Source organism: Nyctibius grandis, chromosome 4 (assembly GCF_013368605.1).
Source record: "Nyctibius grandis isolate bNycGra1 chromosome 4, bNycGra1.pri, whole genome shotgun sequence".
Taxonomy (NCBI): domain Eukaryota; kingdom Metazoa; phylum Chordata; class Aves; order Nyctibiiformes; family Nyctibiidae; genus Nyctibius; species Nyctibius grandis.
The window spans coordinates 44,393,143-44,419,196 of record NC_090661.1 but is presented as its reverse complement, the minus strand read 5'-3'; the positions used below and the strand labels follow the sequence as shown (position 1 = coordinate 44,419,196).

Below are 26,054 nucleotides of genomic sequence, written 5' to 3'. Positions count from 1 at the left end.
TAGCTTAGTCATTTGTCTGTAGTCCTGACAATTCCTCCGCTTCCTTTTGACCATCTTGGAAAATGGGAGCATGGGGTGTGCCTGAGTAGCAATCCATGGGGCTGTGGTCTCAGCTTGCTCAGCTCTACAGAATTTGCAGAAGGAGAAAGAAAATAGCTGTGTAGAATTTTAGCTGTTCTCTTTTCAGGCAGCTAGAAACATCAGCTTCTTGATTGCAGTAAGAATGTATGTTTCTCCCCATCTTTTTTTTCTTTTAGGCACCAAGGGTGGAAGCACAAGTTCTTTTAGGATCTCTAGTCTGTTTTCCCAATTTGTATCATGAACTACCAGCTCTTCACCCAAACATTCCTGACATTGCTGTGTCTCAGTTTACGGATGTTAAGGTAGGAATTTTAAGAATATTTGGATTATATTCAGCTACCAAGTATATGTTTAATATGTCGTTTTTCCAGGAAATACTAACTAAAATTATTTCAAATAGATTATAAGGCTCAAGATCCCATAAAATCTTGTCAAACTTTATACTACTAAACATACTTTATAATTGCTATTAACTTAATAATAGAATCATAGAATCATAGAATCGTTTTGGTTGGAAAGGACCTTTAAGATCATCAAGTCCAAGCATTAACTTAACACTGCCAAGTCCACCACTAAACCATATCCCTAAGCACCTCATCTACTCGTCTTTTAAATACCTCTAGGGATGGTGACTCCACCACTTCCCTGGGCAGCCTGTTCCAATGCTTAACAGCCCTTTCCGTGAAGAAATTTTTCCTTATATCCAATCTAAACCTCCCCTGGCACAACTTGAGGCCATTTCCTCTCATCCTGTTGCTTGTAACCTGGGAGAAGGGACTAACACCCGCCTCACTACAGCCTCCTTTCAGGTAGTTGTAGAGAGCGATACGGTCTCCCCACAGCCTCCTTTTCTCCAGACTAAACAACCCCAGTTCCCTCAGCCATTCATAAGACTTGTGCTCAAGATACATTATTTAATATATTGAGAATTCACAACTGGTGAAATCTGCCTGTGTTCTTCAGGGCTTTAGAAAACCTCTGTACATCAGTATGTTCTTCTAGACAAAAAGCAAAGATTAATTGAGACCTTTCCCTCTCCATTGTAACACAGAGTTGGATAGTGTGCCAGTATACTGAAACTGGGCAGAGCTCAGTTTGTGTGTTTGATTGCTGTATGTGTGTCAGATCTGATTACTATGTCTAAGAAAGGCTCCCCATACGTTTCCAAACTGTTTCAATTTAGAGAGAGATGATGGCTTGGAAGCTGCTTTATACCTTGCTCCCTTTTGAGGGCTGATTTTCAATTCCTTCTTTCTCATTTCTATTGTATAATGGCTGTTTACTTGAGCTTTATTGAGAGCAACCTATAGCTTTAGGAATGTTTCACTGCAGTTGAGTAAAAATTCTTCTTGACATCATTCTTAAGGCACCGTAGTCACTTGTTCTGCAACTACCTCCAAACTTTAAAATCAATACAACTTTGAAAAAATGCTTGTTTAAACCTCAAAGTAATAGATTCTTTCTGTAATACTCTTCAGCGCTATTCACAAAAGCTAGCTTTAGGGAGTCCTTTGTTGTTTTTTTTTTTTTTACCCTTGATATTTTATGGAAATGTATTGGCAAGAATTGGATAAATGGTTAATCAGCAGAAATTAGGACAGTAACCTGTGGGATATTCTTGGGGTAGAACAATAATAAGCATCTGGGGCAGACTAGAAGCTTGGAGTAGTGGTAAGCAAACAATTCATCTGACCACAAACCTAGAGACTCAGCTAAACAACATGCCTCTGTGTGCTATAATAAAATTCTAATTTTCTGATGCTTCATGTGGTGGTGTTATTGGTAAATCAGTGAATATTTTCCTCTTTGTTTTAGGAACTCATCATTAAAACTGTGTTAAGTTCAGCAAGAGAGGAGCCATCTGGTCCTGCACGGTAGGTCATAAAAAAAGAGCTTCTAAATTAATAGATTCTTTTCTTCTTTATACTGTTTTGAGGTGGATATATTAGAGAGCTTAACGTAAAAGTTTGTATGTATTTTATTCATGGTTTTCTTCACCACTATCAAAACTGTGGTCCACCATGTGAATTCAAAGTTGTTTGTAAATAGAGATATTAAAAGAACAGACATCTTCTGTCAGACCAAATGCTGGTCTAGCCAGTATCCTTTCTCTGATAGTGGCTGATAGGAAAGGGTGTATATATGGGTAAGAGGATAAGCTGTATGCTTTCCCAGCCTACCCTGGTGTTCAGCTCAGGGGTTTTCTGTACTAGAGAGGCATTTTTTACTTTGATTAAGGACAAGATTATTAACGAGGGAAGTATGGTTATTTTTTATTAGACCACATGATTTAATTTGGAAAACATAAATAATCCAAAGTATGTGAGCTCTTCTTTATGGTATGGAAAAGAAGCAGAAAATACTGAGCTAAGCATTAAACTGGGAATGATTGCTCTAATGCATAAACCTAAGCATCTTCATCAAATAGAGAACTTCAGAGAGGATAGTTACCTGTTTTCTGTTTCTTAATTTGCTTAAGATTTTGTTCCCCTTTACCCATCCCCAGCGGCTATCAGTTACAGTCCTGTGTATGGGATTGGAACAGTAATCTGTAATGTCTACCAAGGAAGAGCACACTTGTGTGCCTTATGTATTTGGGTGGAGTGTTTATATATGCTCAACTACTATATTGTCACTTAACAAATGCAAAATACTAGAACTACGTGCCTGAAAAATGTTACTGGAAAGATCAGTTCATTGAACCTTGAAATGTTTTGCTGGAAAACCAAGAGCATCTTTCATCAGCCCACTTACCTGTTCTTCACTTTAGCTGGTAATATCTCTCAATGCAGGGGAAGGAAGGAATGTTCTGAGATAATTTTCATTTCATTTTTCATGTTCTTTTACAAAACTGAATTCTAAAAAGCACAACGCTCTCCATTTTGCTTTTGAAAAGGGTGGTTTAAATGCATTTGTTTCAGAATATTATTACTGATCCTGTGGCACTGAAGCACACAGTATTAGCATCTTCAGTTCTGGCAGTGTGAAGAGGAAGGGAACATCCTGCATGTCCCCATATCCTGTCTGGCTGTGAGGGTGTGTATATAGGAGCAGAGGCACATGTGCATGCGCAGCCTTTCAGAAAGCTGAGTTACGCTGCCCCCAAAGTGCAAAGTTGAACCACTGTGTGTAATAACATTAAATGAAGATTAAAAAGGAATAGATTCCCAATGTCTCTTTGGGTTACCTGTGCCCCTCTCCTTCTGGGAGATGGAAGGGTATGTCTTCATTGTGGGGATAATGATGTTCCCACAACTCCTGAAGCCTGACTGCCTTACTCCTCAGTGGCAGTTTGTCCACTCTCTTTTTTGGTAATAACCTCTGATGTCATCTGCTTCCCAGCAGTACAGAGTTCACCTGGGTTACTGTCAGAGGTCATATTTAGGATCTGCATTATGATTTTGCCACATCGGCTCAGCCACTAGCAGAGGCTTAATTGTCTTTGCAGTTTCTTAGGAGAGAACTTAGATTTCTGGAACTTAGGTACATAGTTTTGTATATCTCTAGCAAAGTCTGAGTGCTGTTATTGTTAGCCAAGCTATAAATCTATTCCTTATCTCTTCCATAGAGGCTCGATGTTTTGTGTTCCGTTACATACTTGACCCAACTGAGCTTCAGGGAAGTCAGTTATCTGAAATATGTTCTACTCTCGGATCTCCATCTATAAAGATTAACTGTATTAATCAAATTCCTCTCGTGCTGCTGACAGTCTGAAAAAGAAGTGATAGGTTGATGAACTTGGTGTTCATCTCTTCTTCTGCTTGTGCTGTTAAGGCTGTGATTCTTTAATAACAACATTGTAGCCACATAACTACACAGTTTGTCAGGGACTACTCTGCATAACGATAATGATACTGGAGTTCTTGGTGGAAACCTCACAGACTCCTGGATATTTTGCACATCAGTATGTCATCAGATGTGGAATGGATCTCAGTTGCATGAAGAAAACTTTTAAATAGTAACACGGACTTAGAACTGTCATCATCTGTATGCTAAAGGTATATTTTCTGAGTCAGCTTACACAAACTCTCTACATTTATTGTTAAATCCATGCTATATTCTTCTTTTCTTTTGTTCAAAAAGGATTGAAAGACATACTGTGGAAACAGCAGAAGTGTAGATTGGGAAGGGACCAGGAGCACTTCTGTAAGCTCCCCCTCCTTCGAGGCTGGAGTGTGTTTAAAACATTCCTGGCAGTAGCTTGCCTAAATGGGCCCAAATATTTTCTCAAAGAAGAAAGTTACAAAAATCTTAGACTGTTCCAATACTTATCTAATTTTTCCAGTCAGGTTGTTTTTATGACCAGTATATAGGAGAAATCTTTTCTACTGGAAATTAAACTCCAGTGACTTACTGCACACCAGAAGTTTTCTTATCATTTCCTTCCTTAATTGTGATCTAGATTCAGTATGCCCTTCAACTTTTCCTCCATATGTAATGTTTCCCAAAGCTTATTATTTTTGTCACTTTTTTCCTGGAGTCCCTCAAGCTTGTGCTTATTCTTAAGTTGTATTAATCAAAATGTAATGGAGGCAGTGTTGCAATTGAGATTTCGGTGACAGTGTACAAAACAGGGTGGTTTGACATCTTATTTTAAACTATCATGTAGAATTCATTCCAAGTTGTATTTGTGCGACCTGTTAGCAGTTTCGTAATTCTGCATAGCCTTAAAATACTTTTTCTACAGCACCAGTTTCATAGCCACTTCTGTTTTTGTTCTAGCATACGGTTTTTCCTTCCCACATGTAATGCTCTGCAGTTCCCATGGCCAGCTTTCATCTTGTTGATTTTGGATTGCTCTCCAATTTTATCCAGAGGATTTCGAATTCTGAAGTTGTTTTCGAAGTATTTGCAGCCTGTGTTCTTGAAGATAATTACTAATGAATCAGAGATTGCTTAAGCTAGCTCCTTAATACTTTTGAACAAATTTCATCCATCTCTGCTGATTTGAACACATCTATCTAACTGCTCTTTACCTTTACACTTATCATAGACTTCCTGATTTTAAATGAAGAAACAACAAAAGTTGAAGTATTTAATCACAATATGTACACTGTCCCTAGCATTCATTTACCCCTCCTCTATTCATCCTTGTTTATTGTCAATCTAAAAAAAATATAAATATCTATGAACGAATAACATTCCTCTCTCTTGTCTCTATGCCCCACAAGCTCTACACAAATATGAGCAAACTCTTATGTTGGGAAGGAGGAACCTCCCACCACAATTTTTCCTTTATCTTAAGAAAATATATACATTTCCCATACATGGATTTCAGGTAGTATTTTTAATCTGAAAAGCACATAGAGATGTGGGAGTTCTTGATGGTCTTTTGGATTTTTCAGTTGCTCAGAAGGGTTCTTTCTCTGTCCTTTCCTGTGCCTTCACCAGGGTATTTAGGATTTCTTTCTCATTTTTAAATTAGTTACAGCATTATAAAGGTGTTTGTGTAGTTCTTTTTGAAATATTAAAAACGTATTTATTAGATTTTAGCAAGAAATATAATGAATCATAAAAATTGCACATTCTTGTAGCATGTTTCTCAACAGCTTGTCCTCCAACTTTGTTTTGCAGGTGTGTTGCTCTTTGCAGCCTTGGTATTTGGATCTGTGAGGAGCTAGTTCATGAATCACATCATCCTCAGATCAAGGAAGCATTGAATGTGATTTGTGTTTCTTTAAAGGTGAGAGACTAGCACTTTTACAATGTATATTGCCTTTACATGTGAAGATACTTTGCCTTTTCAAAGTCACGATCACATTTTAGCATCCTTACTTCACAGTCTCATTTTCAATCCGTACAAAAGACTGAATTCACTTTAATTGGTGGATCTCTAGACTCTGTCAAAAGACATCTTTACCCTTCTTTAAGTTTGGAGGAAATGATGTGCTGGAAAGTAAGATAGTGAATCCCTATCTTAATATATATCATTAGCCACTGTCACGGTTTCAAGCTGGGCTGGCTATTAAACCGGTGTCAGACACTCTCTATTAACCCTCCTCCTCCCGCCAGAAGGGGAAGGAAAAGAGAAAAGAGAGAGAGACTTATGGGTTGTAAAGTTAAAACAGTTTTAATGAACTATAATAATGAAAAAGAGTATAATAATGGAGATAATGAAATACATACAAATATATACAAAACTATGATCGAGCTCCTCCGATGTTGGTCACGTCCCCACCGGCACTGCAGGGCAGGCTCCGAGAAGGCCCAGACTGGGCCCAGCGACGGACGGGAACTGGACTCAGGGATGCACGGATCGGGATCGGGGGCAGCAGGAAAACGGACAGAGTCCTCTTGGGATGCTGGCCATAGCAGAAAGGGGAGAGACCCTCGTGATCCCTCCCGCTTTATACTGAGAATGACGTGTATGGGATTGAATAGTTCGCTGGTCAATTTTGGGTCACCTGTCCTGTCCGCTCCTCCCTGCAGGTGCGACCCCCCTTCGGCTCTTCACTCGTAAGCAGTGAAGAATTTAGCAGTGACCTTGGTTTCTCTAAGACTAAGTACAACAAGAGCCTTTCTGCATAATATCCCTACCGGTCCCTCAGCGATAACTATAAACTTTGAGCGTTATCAGTCCTAGAAGCAGGGACTGTCTGCAAAACATGCAGTTAGTTTCAGAAAGTGCAGTTACTTAGAAGAAACTTAGCTGAAAGTAAAAATCACTGAAAGGAAAATTGGTCTGGTTTAGGCCAAACCAGGACAGCCACTTCACTCCAGCCTCCGGCCTTTGGAGCATAGTAGTTTGTCCATCATCCCAGCTTTCATAAATAATCCTTGCAATTCAGGTTTCAGCAAAACTGCTATTGGCTTTGTCCGACTTTGTCCAACTATACACCTTCCCGCATCCTGGACCCAAGCTTCCAGCAGGGTTTTCTGCATCTGTCTGCAGATAGATCTAGGAGCCTGTGGTGGATTAACCTTGGGTAAGGGCCAAACTCCCACCCAGCCATTCACTCACTCCCCCTCCTCAACAGGACGGGGCAAAAAACAGGATGAAAAATCTTGTGGGTCAAGATGAAGACAGGGAGATTGCTTACCAGCTACTGTCATAGGCAAAACATTTGACTTGGGGAAATTAATTTAATGTATTGCCAGTTAAAATAATTTGGGTGGTGAGAAACAAAGACAAAATTTAAAACACCACCTTTCCCTGCCCTCCCCTTTTCCCAGGCTTAACTTCACTTCTTCGTTCCCAACTCCTCTGCCTCCTCCTGCCCCTCAGCATGTAGTGCAGAGGGAATGCGGAATAGGGAGTTATGGTCAGTCCATAACGGTTCCTCTCTGCCACTCCTTCCTTCCTGTTCCAGTGTGGGTCCTTCCACTGGCTGCAGTCCTTCAGGATAAGCCTGCTCCAGCATGGGCTGTCTGTGGACTGCAGTTCCTTCAGGAAATATCCAGTGCTGCACTGTGGGGTACTCCACAGCTGCAGTGTGGATATCTCCTCCAGCATGGTCTTTGCCATAGACTGTAGGAGAATCTCTGTTCCAGTACCTGGAGCACCTCCTCCCCTTCCTCCTTCTGTGACCTTCGTGTTCACCTGCTGTTTCTCATTCCTTTATTTTTTTCCCCTTCTCTGCCTGTGTGGCATTTTTGCCCTTTCTTAAATATGTTTTCACAAAGGTGCCACACACTTGGCAGATGGGCTCAGCTGTGTCCTTTGGTGGGTCAGTTGCAGAGCTGGCTGGAACCTTCTGTGCCTGGCATGAGGTAGCCCCAGGCCTCTTCTCCCAGAGACCCCCTCTATAGCCTCTCCATTACCAAAACCTTGCCATGTACACCCAGTACAGATCCATACAAAGACTCAGCAGTACAGAAGTGTCAGAGTCTTTCCTTCTCCAGCATTTTTTTCTCCTGTCTAGGCTAGGCATGGATGCCAAGGGAAGTCACATTCCTCACTAATTGGCATCCTGGTTTCCCCAGCTCTGATTAATAGTACTCGTAAAGCCTCTATAGTACGTTCCTCTGACATTGCAAAAGGGAAAGGCCCGGGTAGAGAGGAAACTGGAAGGGATCCCAGTTTTGCAAGCCATCTGCCATCATATGCAAAAAGTCTGTCCCAAGCCAAGTTGCTGCCTTGTACTCTTTGGCTGCCAGACTGAGTGGAGCATCCAGTGTAAGATGGACAGAGAAGGTGACAAATGCAAAGGCCAAGCAGAAGTTTCCCAAAGCTTCTCATGCTTCTTGCTTACCTGTCCTCTTCTTGCTTCCACCAACCAAATCCCATTATCCCCATATCCTCACTACATTCTGTGCCTGTTCACTTCTGAGTTTGAGAGCCATTGCATTATGCAGTATTGCTTCTCTGCCCTGGCCAGGTATTTAGAGAGAGATGTAGAGTACTTATGCTGCATGTTGGAAGCACTGGAAGGTGTTCGATTTCCTGTGGCAAAGTGCTTTTCTATGGTCATTCCAGGACATGTCATTCAGGCCAGTACCTTTTAGAAAAAATCTGAATCCAAAGACAGGTCAAGGGTTGGCATAAAAGTTTGTGTGAATAAACTACCTGTTGAAAGGGAGTAACAAGAATTCTAATTTTGGTGAAAAGTGAAGAGAACCTGTTTTTATGGCTGTCATTAAAATTTATTTCCTGGTTTTCATGAAGCATGCTGTAACACTGGGTAATTGTACAGTTTTTCGGAAGGATTAACTTTTCCTTTTTAACGGGTGTGGTGGGTTGGACCCAGTTAGCAGCCAAACTCTCATCCAGCCACTTGCTCACTCACCCACCCTTAGCAGGGGAGGGGAGAAGGTAGGAAGAACAGCCCTTTCCCACAGAGGCCACCCCTGCACCCCACTGCTACCAAAACCTTCCCACGTACACCCAGTACAATGGTTCTGCAACTAATTTGTAAGATAAAACTTTACAGTCTCTGGTAGTCACTGCACAATTCTGTATAAACACGTTCACTTTAAGTTCTTGAAATCTAGGATGATTTCCTGTTTTGGTATTTGCTGTTTTGATGGACTCTGTTAAACGTAGCTGGTATGCACAGTGATTCTCACCCAGAAATGGAGCTTGCTCAGATACAGCTAGTTCATTGTGGTGCAACACCTGTAAAATGCTTCTGAAGAGAAGAGATTTTCTGACATTTGTCTGCCTTTCCTTTTGTGAGTGACAGTTTTCACTATTGTGAAACTAGTCTCACTGGATTTCAGCTCTGGTCATAAGATTTTGTATTGGTGGTAGTATATCAACAGTATATTCCTTTCATCATCTCTGTTAAAAAGCTGCACTTTTTTGGCTTTTTTTTTCCTTGATGAGTGTTTTTGGTTTCCTACTTTTTGCAAATCTTTTTCCTATTTGTTCCTGTTTCGTGGAACAATTAAAATATTATTAAAACCATTTTATTTTCTAGCATTTTGCAAACTTGCATGTTCATAAACAATGTCTTCAACTTTTTAAATATTTCCCAGTTTATTTTCAGAACGTTACTACATGCTCTTTTTTTACCTCAAAATTCAGTGAATAGTCTAGTCTTTCTGTATATACATGTTGATAAAAATCAGGGTGTACACCCGTTATACGTGGCTTGTGTCAGATGTTGTGAACTAACTAACCTTTTCAGCAATGGGAATCTGAAAAGTGTCTTAGCAAATCAGCTGATCACATCCTGTGAAGCAGGATTTGAGTCTATGTCTAAAATGGGTAGCTGCAGGGCTTTTAGTATTAGACTCTAAATTGCAATTTCCTGTTTTGCAAAATCACATTCATTCTTTGAAGCTTCGCTAATACTCTTTTCCAGGGTTTTCCCCTTGCTATTTAGTATCCCTTAACTAGTGCATTTTATCAAGTTCCTGTGCAAGTTTCATATTAGGCAAATGATGCTGGTTTTATCTTACTTCTGTGATTTATCAAAGTTTGAACTATTTTTAATACGGACATTCACTGTGATTTCTCTTATTTTTCTTTGACATTTTTATTAAATCAATTATTTGTTTCTCATTCGTATTAAACATAAATTACTTCTTGAATGAGAAGACAAAGATCTTTATATTTCTATTTTGCTTTGTGTTGGCAAAAGCATCCAGAGCATGTTGGCTTTTCTCCAGTTCTGGGCAGTGGTATACATTCGCAATAGAGTATAATCATTAAATGAAAAGTTCATAAATATATCATGGGAGAAATAAATTAGGTCTAATTTGTTACCTAAGCAATCTCCTGGCTTCCAAGTAGTCAGAGATTTGAACTCCCAGAATGGATTATTTTCTTATTTTCAGGAGAAATGAATGGTCAGGGAGCTATAGTCCTAGTCCAATTTACTGATAAGTACAAGTGAGCAAATAATAGAAATGTTAGCAACAATTATATACCTATTTCTGAAATACAGAAGCATATTCAGAACTGCAGTCCAGCAGCTCACTCTGAATATAGCTAGCTCTTCTCCCAGCAGTGTGGCGATACTGCTGTATCTGTGTTAACCTCTGCTGAAGTCTAAGCACAAGGGATCCTAACCAGCCATCCAGACCTCTGCATCTCATGGTTATATTATGCTCCCCTCAGAAGTGCTGCAGATACATCACAAAATTGTGTTGTAAAGGCTTAGTTGAACAAGTGCTAAACATGAGTTATTTGCATATATGGACAAGATTAAACTACTTGATGTAACATCCAGAAAGCAATGGACCCTTGCAAAGATGAGAAGTATGATAAGACGACCCTTGAGAAAAACCCTGAGAGTTAGGTGCCAGGCAAAGTGCCAGTTCATTGAAAGTGGCTTTTTTTCCCCCCACTCAGTAACTTTTAAAAAATTATGTCCACAGTTACACTACTAAATATAAAATCATATGAAAGAAGTGAATTCTTATGCTTTATAACATACAGCGTTTTCCAGATACAGAGAACGGTGGGTGAAATATTTGTAGCATCGCACAGCTGCCTTCATGCCGCATCTGAAGGCTCTTGGAAAAGAAGTCAAAACAAAGCAGCTGACTTGAAAGGGGTGAATTGTTTTGATAACCAGCATAAACTCAGTGTTGCTGCTTCAGGAAAAAGTCCTTCCAGGACACACAGCTCTATAAGTGTCTGTTCTAAAGTGTCTGTACATTCTTTTGAAATGTGATATATTTACCATGCTCGGACAGATCTCTGAAGTAGATGAAGGGGTTGATCTGTTTGGGCCAATCCCCGTGTTCTTGATCAAAACTTCCGACCTGGTGCTCTTCCCATGAATAAGAAAATTTGAGTGCACAAGATTTGAATTTTATTCATATTCATTACTTTATACACTTCAGCCTTTCTGTGAAATTTATGTCTCCACTGACTTTTGTTCCCTTTCTTAAATTAAAAAAAAAAAATTTAAAATTTTCTTCAACTGGAGAACAGAAAGAGATTCACTAGTTTGCATAAGCCAGCACTAGAAGCCATTCACTTGTCTTCATTTTAGAGCCTGATTTTTAAAAAAAATAAAAAATAAAAAGAAGAAAATGCTCTCTCTTTTTAAGTAGTGAACGACTGATTATTCAGAAACTCGGAAAAGTCTCCAAGCCTTTTTCTCAGGTAGTTTTTTTCTTAAATACAGTCATCTGGATACTCCGTATTAAGCTACTCTGGTTTGTCCACCCCTTTTGTCTTCTTCAGTGACTTTGGGGTTTTCCTGCAAGCTTGTAAGGATGTTTCCAGCAATCTGGATTTGATCTCAAGTTCTGTAATCAAATTGTTACGCTTTCAGTTTTATTTATTTTTTTTTTGGTTGTCACTCGAGCTTGAACATTAGAATCTGTACCCTACTTACAGTTCTCTTACGGTGTACTTTCACAGCATGGAGAGAGGGATAAAAAATAATGGTGTTCTTGTCATAAGCTCTGGGAAGACTTGCAGATGTAAGATGTCTGCTATGTTTTAGTTAGAAGCCAACAATAACGTGAAACTGCGTTCACTGAGGTACAGGGAAAGTCAGAACAGAATTAACTGCCCTGTGTATCTGTTTTCCATCTCTGTGGCTGACTTATAAGAGCCATTCATAGTCTTTCTTTATGCTTACATAGATACCACAAATAAAAAATGTTAATTAAAGCTTTGTACTCCATACTTTTGCTTATGCTTGTACCTTTTCTTTTCAGGACTTAAATGTGAAAAACGATAGCTCTGCTTTGATAGGAAGCTGGCCCAGGACAGTTTTCTTCCAGTGTATTTTCCACCTTTAAATTTTTGCCATTCAGATATTTTATTCTGAAATCCTTAATTTTCTGCTCATGCTTCGTTGCCTGGGCATTTCAGCTTTCTTAAAGCTTTTTTTTTTTTTTTGGAGATTTGTGAGATATACCCTTTCCTGAAAGGTTAATAGAACTAGACTGATTAAGAAAACAGTCTAAGAAGCCAAGGAATTAAATCTAAGTATTTTTGCACCATAATTACCCTTTTCTGGGTTCAGAGGTAGACACTTAGCCACCTTGTAGCACACACCTGTGACAGCTTCACTGCTAAGTAAAGTGAGATTAAAATATGTAAACTACTTTTTTATTCTTTTAATCATGCAGGAATTCTGATGTTGCTCATCTTCATTGGAGAAATAGAATAGGATTTTTAATGATTAAAGCATGAATTACCTAATTGTTCTCGGAGTGATTTGAGATTCATCGTTAATATAGTTTGGAATATTTGTTTTCAGTAAAGATGGAGTGTTCTCTTGAATAAGAGTGTGTTTAAATCCTTCCCTTGAGGCTATTGCATGTGATTTTTTTGTTCTGTTAGTTTGTGCTGTCTTCTGAAGTCTGTAGTGTTGCTGTGCTACTAACCATTTTGCTCAGATTTGTAGGATTTTCATGTCCTAGATGAATAAAATTCATGTGTAAAATTTTCTTCGTGCTTCTTGTTTGGTGCAGAGGTTAGTGTTTTAAGGCAAGTGCAACGAAGGAAGAAGCCTCAGTTACAGGTCCTGTGCACTAACAGTTTGGGGAAACATATCCCTGTCTCTTCATTTCTTTGTTTTCCCACTTAGGACCGTGGGGCGGTGTGTGCATCCACTCCCAGGGCTGGGGACTAATTGTACAAATGCACACACCTTTGCCTTGACCAACATAGTAACTTAAACATTTTAGTAACTGTTGAAGGCAGGCTCCAGTGCAGCAATGTTCTCCTGCCTTTAAAAGATAACAGAGAAAAGAGGAATTAAGCCTAGAAGCCCAGGTGCATTCATTTCCATTCAGACAAGTGCTGTGCACAGCAGTCACTAAAAACCAGAACCGTTAGTCTCACTGTAAGTACTATGTCTTGCATTTTGGATACACAGCTGTTCACTTGCCTTTGTTCTCAACAAAGACCTCTGATTTCAGAATTGCATCCTTATTTTTTTGCAGTGATGCGTTAATACTAATGATCATTAAGGTAACAAGAAATGAATTTGATCTGCCTGGCTTCATGATACTGTACTTACCAGGCTGAAGTTAGTTAGGAGACTCTTCTCCCCTTTCCATCATTACATGCAACTCCCTGATTGTCCCAGACTTTTGATGTTAGCTGCTAACATTTGGTTATGGCTGTAAAATAATTCCTTTTAAATTTTGTAAAGTTTAATTCTGTTCCTCCGATAAATAGGTACATAAGGAACTGTATGTATAAAACAGTGACTGAAATTCGTGACCACCTTACCATCTAATGTACTCTTATGTGAAATTACGTAGTCATCGTTACTGTGCTGTATTCTCTTTTCTAGTTTCCAAATAAAACAGTAGCCCAAGTTGCATGCAGTATGCTGAGCATGCTGATACATTATGTACATAGACTTCAAGTGTACCAAGCTGATTCACCTTTAAGAATTATTCAAGTAAGTAATCTTTTAAATTTTGAAATTTTTAATTCTTTTAAATGCAACAGTAAAATATATTTCCCTGAAATTAAAATACCAGAATATTGACAAATATGTTTCACAAAAGGTTGAATACGTATAAACATGATCTTACTGAACGTCAACAGTAGGGGTTCACATCACACTTACTTGCTGACTCCAATATTAACATGTAAAATGGCTGTATCATGCTTATTTTTTCTCAGATACAACTATGTCATTATTTACGTAAAAATGTTGCCCATAAAGTCCAAATTTTTTTTAATATTAAATCTCCTTAAATATGTTCATTCAAGTTTAGTGAGAAAGTGATTACTTAAAATACAGATCTGCAATTATATTTTGCATATCTGTATGCAAAGCACTTTGCATTACAGTGTTTCAGTATAAAGCAAAAATAATTATTTTGAATACACTTTAAATAACAAGGACAGACTGTGGCCTCTGTGAGTCTGAACCGCAGGGAATAGATAGAGTTCTCCCAAGTAACCGGAAAGAGAATTGTGTGGAAGCTTCTTAAGAGGTATAGCAAGCATTTCTCTGCTCCTCTGCAGTAATATTGTTGATTAAGTAGAGGCAGGGTGTTTACAAATTCCGGTAGTTCTAAGAAATAATGCAGCTCAAATAGCTCCGTACACAAACCCACATCAGGCTCCTTCCTGCACCATACAAGTGTGTTGAATCAAGTTCTTTTCCTGCCTGAATATTTGGAGTATCTGTGTAATTTCATTGTCTATAATGCACCTACATCACTCAAGCAGAACATATTCCTTCAATGCCTTCTGCGAAATACAATTAAAAGGATTTTATTTTTCAAAAAAAAAGCGTCAAGGAGTACTGTAATTTTCTCAAAATAACTTTAATAGAATTTAACCATGAATCTAGTATTGTGTCATGTTTACCTGCTTAAAAATTAATTTTAAACTTAAATATTTAGATTGTATTTTTAAAGAAACAATGCTATATTTTCCCCAGATTCTGATAGCAACTATTACCCATCTGCTACCCAGTACAGAAGCTTCCTCTTATGAACAGGACAAGAGGGTAAACATTTTTTATTTCTTTTTAATGTGTCAATTTAATTACAAAGGTGTGTGACATAGCATTGTTAGGAAATTTAAGCTGTGCCTTAAAGTAGGGATTCAGCTCTTTAAGTATAATACAGCGTCGTCTTCTCAGAATTCCAGCAATATTCTTTATAGAAGTGAATTTCTGAAGTTCTTGTAGGAAAATATGCATTTAAAATTAATTGAAATTGATTGTTTTCAATAATTAGAAAGTCTTCTTTTTCCTTATCCTCAGTGAACTTACAAGCACAGAAAGTAATGTAGACTTTTCAAACATGTCTTATAGTGAAAATACATTCTCAACTTGTAGAGAATACCTTTCAAAATATTTATAAGATTATGATTTTTTGCATTTTCTGTTGTAAGCATATTCTTGAGCAAGATAGCCTGTAATCTTCAGATGAATTTCATTGTTGTCATCCTTCAAAACGATAGCTATCTTTCCGTATTTTCAGTGGGCCTGAGTCCCCCAGCTAAGACAGGCTCTTTCTTCACGTGGTACTCCCAGTAGTACTTTCTGCCTCCTGAAAGCTGTATCTCTTCTGAATTGTTTGGCTTTGCTCTGGGACTGTGCGACAGAGTGGTCATTTAAACTTGGGCGCTTTGGTGCAGTTTGTTGCTGGCAGCGCTGTCGTTCTGGGCCACCCATTCCTGCGGGAGCTGGCATTCATGGCAGGCTCCTTTTGGCCTCCAGAGTTCCGTTTTGCCTCTCCTCTCTGCTTGAGAGAAGGCAGTGGTGGTTGTAGACCACAGCAGCATGCCAAGCTAGCCACCTTTCCACTTGAGATACTTCCCATAAATCAATATGTTTCCCTATGAACTAGTGCTAGAACATTGTACATGAAATATTGTATCAAAAATTGGCTTATCTAGTTTGACAAAACTTAGTCCTAATGAGTTTTTTAAAAATTGGTTTAATATAAAAATACTCAGAGCCCTTCATCATTAGGTTTATTATACAATTCCTCTGAGAGACAAACTTGTATTATGTGAAGTGGGTATGATGTTTGTGTCATGTATTAGTAAATTTGTTAAGTGCGTTTTCTTCGAAAGACTTGTTTTTAACTTGGGAAATATTTTAGAGAATCTTGCAGCTATTTATCTGAATTGTTTCCTTTTCCACAATTAAGTTTTAAAAATAATTATTTGAAGCCAGTAAGTTATTAATAATTTGGTGTGTACGTGTGTCAATCTAATTCTGTTCTACAGTCTTGAAAAACATCCCCTAGGGGGAGTTAGGTCTTTTGCTGACGGAGCCTCCGATAGCTGACAATACAGAAAGCAGTTGGGTTTCTTTCAGATGGTACCTGATGCTGCGTAGCATTATTGACATGTTGTGAAGGAAATTCTGTGTTATTTATAAACCATTAAATGCAGCTGAAATAGTTCAGTTTTGTGTAATCCTTGATTCACTTTACAGGGAGATTTATGTGCAGAATGGTGCATCAGCCTTACTTTGTACCTGTGTAATCTGTCATTTTAAAAACAGCACCCTACAAATCAATTTTGAAAAATCATGGGTAACTTCTTAAGCATAGTATCTGCTCACAGACTTACCATGATGAGAAACTGTTGTGTGGATGGTCTTTGTTAAATATCTCAGTAGCCAAAGTTTTTACTGATGCTGTAGATTTTGAAGATAGAGTGGCTGTTAAACAAGTGTGACCTGCCATTGCTGCAGAAGGCTGACTCTACTCAATTGAGAAAAGAAAGTAAAACAGAAAAGTAAAATACAGTGATAAATGTGAAGTAGCAGGTGCTGGTTTAATTGATTTGTAATTGAAAGTGTTTGTTCCAGTTGGTGGTTTCTTTACTTCTGTGCTTATTGGATTGGATAATGGCCTTGCCATTAAAGACCTTGCTGCAGCCTCTTCACGCTACAGGAGCAGAAAATGATAAGACTGAAAGATCTGTTCTTAATTGTATATATAAGGTACATGTTTCTTTACTCGCTAAATGAGAATTTCTGTGTATGGAGGTAGTGTCAGTTTCCACAGAAATTAAGACAGAACTTTTCTGTAAGCTGACCTCCATTCTGCTGCTGAAATGTGGCATGCTGTCTTAGTTTATTGTACGTTTTACTGTAACTGCTTGATCTTTTGTATATTTTGAATTGTTAATTTTCTGTTATGTTTTGTGATGTTTAACCAAGTTAGTTTTTGTATGTTATACCAGTAGCAGACATTTGTGTTGTAGAAGACCAGCTATACATTTAAGACAGACAAGGAAGCAGCTTTTTTGTACCAAGCAATTTTATTTAGCAGTAAGCAAAGTAAAAAGCGCTAAATTATAACTGCTGTCTGTAGGAACACAGAACAAAGAGAGGGTTGTTTTTTTTTTTGCAAGGGAAGGGGATTAACACCTCCAGCAGCTTAGACCTAGCATATGTAATTAAAGAAGATAGGAAATCTAAAAATAAAGGTAGCTTAGTGATTTGTTGTAAGTTTTGTTTCCTGTTTCTTTATTGTTAAATTCCACTTTAGTGTAGACACTGTTTTAACAATTTTCTGTGCAGACCAGGGTTTGTTTCTGTAATCATTAAGCCTCTAAAATTTTCCAACATTTTGTCCTGCCTACCTGGTTCTAAGAAATCAATCTTAAAATATAAATAAAAATAAACTTAATTTCTTATAAAACTATCAAGTAGAATTTGAGTAGTTAATATCATGAAATTCTGGTTTTGTTCTAGGTTCTTCATGGATGTGTCTATGGGTCTCAGTGTTTTAGCAACCCGAAATATTTTCCTCTAAGCCTTTCTGATTTGGCATGTGTGGATTACGATCCTTTTATGCCTTTAGAAAGCTTGAAGGAACCAGAACCACTGCATTCTCCAGACTCGGAGAGGTCTTCTAAACTTCAGCCAGTCACTGAAGGTTTGTCAAATTGCCTAAATACATTTTCTTTCAAAAAGATTTTATCTTGGTTTCTAGTATTGAAGTGTTTGTCTAAAGCTTAAGTTTTAAATTATACCTAGACACTAGGTAGGAACCATTAGTATGGAATGAGCTAACGTAATTTTGAGCAATTACTGTTCAGTTAACTGAAATAAGTCTCTTCTGAACAACACAAAGATTGATTTGATATGGATTCTTCTGTTCTCTGTGTATCAGCAAAAAGTCTTAAATACTCCAACATGAATGAATGTTGCTTTTCATTTTACTTTCGGTAAATTATTTTTTCATTAATTTTGCTCCTTTTTCTAAGAATATTTTGGATTTTTTTTCCTATCTGAGCTTGCAATATTGAAAGCTTTCTGTGAATTTTTTTATCCTATTATAATTTTTATCGATATGTTTACACTATTTAAAACCACAGTGTTATCTAAAAAGAGAGAAATTTTCTTTCATCTGCTTAGAACCTTAAGAGACCCAGGAGTTAACTTTTTTCAAAACTCAAAAATAAAAATAAAGAATCAAGAAAGTAAGCTACAGAGGAGCAGCATATATTATGCAGTGTATTTAGTAAATACCAAATGGCTACGTTGGGAAGAAAATTGAAAAAGATGAGATTAATACTGATACCAGAAACTCTGTGTAGTGCTATTCTCCCTCCATATTAAGTTGTTCCATTTAGGCTTCCTTAAAGGTATTAAGAAACAGATAAATGCAGAAGCTCTGTGTAGCAGCTGTGTGCTAACAGCAGGTGATTTTGTGGTCTGTAGTGACTACGTGCTGTTTTTTATGTAGAGAAAATGGCTAATCATTGTGCCCTTGTCTAAGGCATGCTTCATCGTCCTCAAGTACTTTTTTGGCCAAAGAATTCTAAACATAGAGCTTTCCTCTAATAAGCTCAGTATTGGATTGAACAAGTCTGATTTGAGAACTATTGGCAGGAGGAGCTGTAATTATTAAATTTACTGAAGAATGAAGCAAGGTACTATAGTTGGCTTTTTGTCAAATGGCTGTGGTCTTATTAGTAAAAAGTAATCATCTGCAGGGTCAGAATGAAAGAGGCTTCGATGGATTCATTCTGTCCTAATTACAGTCTCACCTATACATATTATGTAAAGCTAATATTTAAAGCATTTGCCAAAATTAACTTCCACTGCATGTTCTATTACAGTGTAGTGAATTGTAGTAGCTTTTTATGCCTGGCATCTTTTGTATTCTGTAATAATCTGTAATTATGGGTTAGCAGCAAATGCTGTGTAGCTTGTTTAATCTGACAATCTGAAAAGACAACCCTGAATAGATTTCTCTTTGAATGAGTGTAGTTGCACAAAGCCTTAGCATCGATATCTTCATTTTGCATTTCCGTACGTGATCTGTTCTTTTATGATTTCTTGTTAAATTTCTAAATAAAAGTAATTTCAGATGTTCCTTTTATCTCTCCAGGTGAATTAAGGAAGCTCCATATGTTTTTAAAGTTTCAGGGCTCTGGAATTGTAAGTCAGATCATGAAATTTAATTGGTGAACTACAGCATTATAATGCAACCCTGGTCTTGCAACCTTGTCGCTTCTAGTCCACATTGCCAGGCAGAGAATAAAATTGGCAGTGCTTAACCGATCGCACAGCATCTGTTCTCCCTGGCATTGTTGGAGGAGTGAGAGTAAAGTTAGTGGATAACAACCAGTCTGGGACTCAATCAAGACAGGGGGTCAATTAGTGCAGGCTAGAAGCAGAGCAGTATGCCAGTGGGTCAGCCTCTTTTTTAGCAGAGTAAAAGTGCTCCTTTTTTGATGCCTTGATGATGATACCTTTTTTGAAGGAATGGAAATGGACAGGACAGCAGTTGTAGGGAAATTAGGAAAGTTCTACAAAGGCAGAGTGGGAATTGCTAGAGTGTTTCCTTAGGTCACAAGCAAAGCTGAAAGTACTGAAACACCAGAATTCTTAAGACAGGGTGCTTTTGATCAGTTTGCTAGATGCGATTGGCATACCCTGGTATGCCTCCCATTGTTCAAGGTCAGATCCATCACAAGTTTTATGGACAGTTAGCCACAGTATGATGTGGGATGAGACCGTGAAGATACAGGACTTTCAGTGATACAGCTGTGTAGTGGGGACAGGACCTATTGAGAGGCTGGAGCAAGCCCTGCAATAAATGTCAGGGCAAAAATTTGGTAAATCCTCTGGAAACAGGTGATGTGGGGAGAGGACTATTCACCTTTCTGTTTTAGTAACTGTCTCTCACAAGGAATCTGTTATACCTAGGATTATCTCTGAAATTGTTTTCCTTTCTGTAGGTTTCAGGTAAAGTGGTAGATTGCAGTATAAGATACATAAAGAATGATTTTGAAATTGTTAAGTATATTAAAGTGTTATATTTAAACCAGAATGAACTTTTAGCAGCTGACAATAAAGACATAAATAGGAAGCTTTTCTTGCATCAGCAGAACTTGCAGACAGCAAGTCTGTGGTGCTTTCATACATCTAAGGAATCACAGGGCTTGTCTTCGTGAGGGTTGATGAACTGAATCACTAGCTGGTATTGACAACAGCTTCCTCTAGCTACAGTACAGGCACACAAGTGCTGCCTGTGCTAATTAACCACACCTAACTAGCCTGGATTCAGTGTCACACTGACAGAGGTATGCTTTCTCCAAGGATAGTATAGCATTATAGCCCTTCACTGTACAGTTTAGGTGTGCAAAAGCTAACTTAGACCGCATTGTGCCATGATCTGCTTGTCCACTTCTGATCTTTTACCTGTCATTACAAGATCATGAACGTGTATGAGGGAGAATTAAAATGGAACCTCCTCTTAATTTTCGTTGTTTATATTAAATGATGCAAACATTTAAGAAAAAGTAAAATTGATTTTTTTGTGACCCTTGTCCCTGTTATCTTTTTATAAAAGAGGCAATGACAGATTTATATCCCAATTATTTTTTTTTTTAATTCAAGAGTAAAATGTTCAGAGAAAGACTGTGTGGTAGGACTGGGAATGGGCCTTCCGAATTTAAATTCAGTGTTCTGTTCTTTGTATCATTGTATCACCTTTCTTTTCCAGATGTCCCTTAGGCGCCTAAGGGACTAAATTCATGCACACAGGCACAATGCAACCATGGTCAGGTTTGAGATCTTTAGGGTTTGCCACAAAGCAGTAGTAGTAATAACTTATATGCTAACAGGTCCCTCTCATTTCTTCAGGTTTTTCAACAGAACTTAACTGAAGGCATTTAACCTATGCAGTGTGAGACTTCAGGTAGCTGGGAAGCTCATATGTCTTTGCTCCTAGGAACCTGAGAAGAGCACTACCTTACTTATCTGCGCAGTACAAAGTGCTAAACACTTGGCATAAATACCCTGACAAAGATAAACCAGCCTCTGTGTTGTCCAGGCTCTGGTTAGTACTGCGCTGATAAACTATTCTTCAAGCATCCAACTTATTTTCTCTTTGTCTTGTATAAACTTCTTTACAGTTCCTTCTTATATTTCAGCAGATGGCACTATAACTTAATTTCCTTGTGTGCTATCAATATCCGGACATTTAATTGAGCTTCACTGAATGTTTTGTGTTTGTAAATTTTAAGCCTCAAGAAGGTTATAGATAATAAAAATATAATATCTATCTAATTTGTTTGTATTAGTTTTCAAGGCCTTAATTAATTAAAATAGTTGTGTTTGTGTGAGTTTTGGAATAGTGTAAAAATTAAGTTGATTTTGCCAACTATTAATAGGATGAAATGTTTCCCTTTTTTGCGGTTCAGCTCTAGTGCTCCCTAAAGGTAGAGAACAGCCACAATCCCAAACGTTTCTTACATGCTTTACCCAAACCTTGTGGGGAAAAAAAAAGACAAATATTTACTAATTGTTTACTTTTGCAGATGCAGAATGCATCTAGAGCTTCAGATACTAAAGATGTGTCATGACAGTCAGTATGCATTACAAATTTGCCTTTATTTTTCCAGTTAAATCAATTAAGACACCTTAAACTGCAAAAAGAAAAGTGTTCATTAAACATTAGTTTTTATTGTGTGTAAATACACAACATAAAGGGCAATGAGTTAATTATACCGTACTTACACATCCAAGAGGTTACATTTTCTCAGTAAATATTGAATGAAAAAGTAATGTCGTTCACAACATTCTAGTTTGATGGATTTTTGGTGAGAAAGAAGGTGGGAAGTGTTTGCGGCAGTTTTCAATGTTTAGTATAGTTTAAGATATATCATGTAATCCTGAGGAATACAGTCTTGATTTATCCTCCCTTTGTAAATCCCAAATTCAGGGCATCCAGGTCCTGTTACAAGAGAGAGGCTACAGAAATGTGTGCTTTGCCATATTGATCCTGTTTTCTCTTCTACCTGTGATCTTCTACAGTGTAATACTTTTGTGTATGGGTTCTTCAGTAGGTGTGCTGAGCCAGTTGAGGGTTGTCTGCCTGGCAGAGTCGCTTTGACCAGCTCTGTACTGCATGAGTAGTGAGAGTGGATTTGATAGAAGAATCAAATGCCAATAAAGTACTCGGTTAGCAGGGTGTGGTATAAACATTAAGAAATTCCTCTTGTGAATTTAGATAATGTTCTGTACAAGTGGAAGGTATGCAACAAAGAAGGAGGTGGCAAAACCATACTGAAATACCAGTACATCTCACAAGATTAATTTCACGTAAGATAGCCACAATTAATTTCTCTTTCTCCCTTCAAGTTTTTCCAGACTGAAACTTCTTAAAATGCAGATGAGGCATGAGGTTTGCTTTTTTAAAATTTTGCTATTGTTACATTGTGTTCAGTATACACAATCTGGTATTTGATTTGGCCTGGTCTTTGATTTGGTACTTTAAAATCATCCGGTATTATTCTCAACCTAACCTGCAGCTATATGCTCCCTGGGGAAATTAAGATGGATTAGAGGTTTTGTGCATCTATGTTCCTTTGTTTTTCACCATGTAATCATGTGTATAAATAAAAAAATCCATTGCAGTTCAAAATGGACTTCTTACAACATAATTATGATCTCTACTTCATCAGCAATTTTAAGATTTATTTTCACTAGATTAAGAAAATGTGTATTTTAGAAGAACCATGCTGATTACAAAGCTATGGTAAGGAAGTATGGTAGGTTGTAAAACAGTGAAGATGCTTCTTTAACTATATTATTTTTCATGCTGTATATATTTGAGACCAGTATTCATCAAAATACATACTTTCCGTTACTGAGTTGGCTGTATCCTAATCTTGCAGTGCTCATCCCCAGTTTAAGACTCAACAAGGAAGAGGAGACCAAAAAAAATATGTAAATCTTATTGTTGTTTTCTGAACTCTTCTTTAAAATCCTGTGTTCTTTCTCTTGCAGTAAAAACACACATGCAACAAGGATTAATTTCTGTTGCTGCTCGTACTGTGATAACACATCTAGTTAACCACTTAGGCCACTATCCTATGAGCGGAGGTCCTGCTATGCTAACCAGTCAAGTGTGTGAAAACAACGACAATCCATACAATGAAAGTCCTGAACTTTCTCCTGAACTTTTTGAGAACCCAAACCTTCAATTCTTTGTGTTAAACAATACTTCCCTGGTGTCTTGCATACAAATCCAAGCAGAAGACGACATGCCTGGGGGAGGACTGTCTGCTGGACTTGCATCTGCTAATTCAAATGTTAGAATTATAGTGCGTGATCTATCTGGCAAATACTCATGGGATTCGGCCATTTTGTATGGACCGTCATCTTTATGTGGGTCTTCACAACAAACGAATTTTGCACTTTCATTATCTCAACAAGATAAACCAGAGGATGCTCTTTCATCTTTTGAGCATGTGGAGGATGTATCTGCAAGGGATGGAATTACACTCCAAGTAAAAAGGAAATTTAGAGACACTGTACCAACATGGGATACAATTAGGGATGAAGAAGATGCCCTTGATGAGCTCCTGCAGTATTTAGGTGTTACAAGCCCTGAATGCTTACAGAGAACTGGTGTCTCACTCAACATTCCTGCCCCTCAACCAGTCTGCATCTCAGAGAAGCAGGAGAACGATGTCATCAATGCAATTCTGAAACAGCACACAGAAGAGAGGGAGTTTGTTGAAAAGCATTTCAGTGATTTAAATATGAGGGCTATGGAGCAGGACGAGCCAACCTCACAAAAGCCCCAGTCAGCATTTTACTACTGCAGATTACTTCTCAGTATACTGGGAATGAATTCGTGGGATAAAAGGTAAAAAGAAAAGACAAGACTCACAATTTAAGAACTTTCTTTTAAGCAATTGTGCTATTTTTATTGTATAATAGTAGTTGATCATAGAGTGGGTTAAGCCAAAAATACTGCAGGCTGGCCAACAAAAGAGAAGAGGGGATGTGCAACTAAGGGGAAAATGGCAGTTTTCTACTGCACTTCATCCTGTCATTTAGAGAGACAGAAAGGAGGAACCTGTTGCCTTTATTACTATTTATATTCTTAGAACAGTGTTGGAAGGAGAATTGAAGGAGTGATATCTTTTCTAATAATCCTTTCACCAACTGTACTGAGGGGTACTACCATGGGTAAAAAAGTCATCTTTTTTGCTTTCTTTGCTTCCTGTGTATGTTCCTGCAAAAATCATTACCTTTCTATGCCAGAATGAGACTCTGAAAGTGTCGTGTTCTCAGCTATTGTGTTGCTGGACAGTGTCCTGCTGCTTTGCCTGCTAAGAGCATGCTTGAATGCAGCCTCAAAGCATGGTGTCTGTGTTAGCTAACTAGAAAGATGTGTCCCCTGCTATTTATTTCAACATTGGCAATGTTTGATTATTGTTTGGGTATTGCTTAGAACAACAGGAGACAAGCCAGGTTCACTTACAAAAGTAATGTCTCTGTTTACATTATTATTTTTGTGTGGGTGTCATTAAGTGTATGTCTGCATATACATGTGGGTATGTACAAATATTAGCATCCTAAAATTTAAGGGTCTTTCTGAAATCTTCTTTTGCCATAGCTGTCAAATTCCATATTAGAGGCATTGAAATATTTTCTTACTATGAAAGGAAATGGATATTCTCTAAAACAAAAATAATCTGTGTCACTGAAATATCACTGGAATCGGACAAAATTTTGGTGTTATAACCCTTCTTATTTGGGTCTTTAATTCCTCAAGGCAGTCTGGTTTTGAACAGTACTGCTCTTAAACTCATTTCACTGTGTTTTATGGGAAACATCTTAAGTGCAGTTTAAAAGAAATGGAAAGTGCCTTTCTTGATGTAACATATTGTTTTGTTTTTTCTTTAAATTGTTACAGCTGGCTGGTGACTAGTGAGCTATTTTGTGCTCTCTTCTGCAATTCAGAATAGCAAAAGCTCTGTGTTTACTAGAGCTCTGTTCACCAGCTGCCCAGGACAGTAGATTATGGGAGTGTCTTTTGTCACTAAGCACATATATTTTGGCCTAGTAAAGTGTGCATCTTATATATTCATCAAAGGGAGTTCTGTCTGTTCTTCTGTAGAGCAGAGATTGATCCCAGTTGGATCCAATAGATTGACAGAAGAAAGTGGAAAGAAGTAGAGGTTATACTCAGGGCTATAATGGATATAGAAGATTTCCTGGAGTAAAAAAAAATTGCTAGTGTATTTTTTAAAAGATACCTTAATATTTTATGTAAGAAAGGACTATTGAAAAGGCAAAAGCATTAGCTGACTGTTCTTGCATGGACCTGGAAGTGTTCTTGTACCATTCTTGTACTGTTTTGTATCCATCACTGAACAGGTGATAAAATAGTTACAAATTTCTCTATTTAGAAGGAGCTTTCATCTCCTGAAGAAAAACGAGAAGTTACTTCGAGAACTCAGAAATTTGGACTCAAGACAATGGTAAATTCTTTTAATGACTGCCTATTTATTTGTTTTAAGTGTGATTGTACTTAAAAGCTCTAATTGCGTCAATGTGAGAGTTGAACTAATTTTTAAAATAGTTTTGTAAATTATTAATGTAGTTTGCCCTGTGTTGTAGTTATTGGTATTATATTGAAGTTACATTGTTATTTGTAGAGTGAAACTCTCCAAGTAGAATATCATGAGATAGAACAAGCTTCAAAATAAGTTAAAATTATGAACATTTGTATGCATAACATGGAATAGTTTTAAAACTTTGGTATGTCAAAGTCTCCACATTTTAAGCTTCAGCTAATTTTTTTAGCTGTTTTCCAATGCTGTTAGTATTTGAAGATGTGGAGTTCTAGTTGGAGTTGTATCACAGAAT

General features: G+C 37.7%; 1 protein-coding gene across 9 annotated transcripts in view; it reads left to right on the top strand.

Annotated features, from left to right (window-relative positions):
• Positions 1-26,054, top strand: part of RALGAPA1 (Ral GTPase activating protein catalytic subunit alpha 1) — a 143,737-nt gene that overhangs the window by 70,184 nt on the left and 47,499 nt on the right. For all 9 annotated transcript variants that reach the window (XR_011048079.1, XR_011048080.1, XR_011048077.1 and 6 more), the window contains 9 exons: positions 258-383; positions 1,897-1,955; positions 5,656-5,764; positions 13,737-13,847; positions 14,844-14,912; positions 16,734-16,868; positions 17,625-17,808; positions 23,178-24,042; positions 25,595-25,666. Coding sequence is in view for 3 of the 9 variants with exons in the window: in XM_068399692.1 (XP_068255793.1) it covers positions 258-383; positions 1,897-1,955; positions 5,656-5,764; positions 13,737-13,847; positions 14,844-14,912; positions 16,734-16,868; positions 17,625-17,808; positions 23,178-24,042; positions 25,595-25,666 (1,730 nt within the window). In the remaining 6 variants the exon portion in view is untranslated. The remainder of the gene's footprint in view (positions 1-257; positions 384-1,896; positions 1,956-5,655; positions 5,765-13,736; positions 13,848-14,843; positions 14,913-16,733; positions 16,869-17,624; positions 17,809-23,177; positions 24,043-25,594; positions 25,667-26,054) is intronic.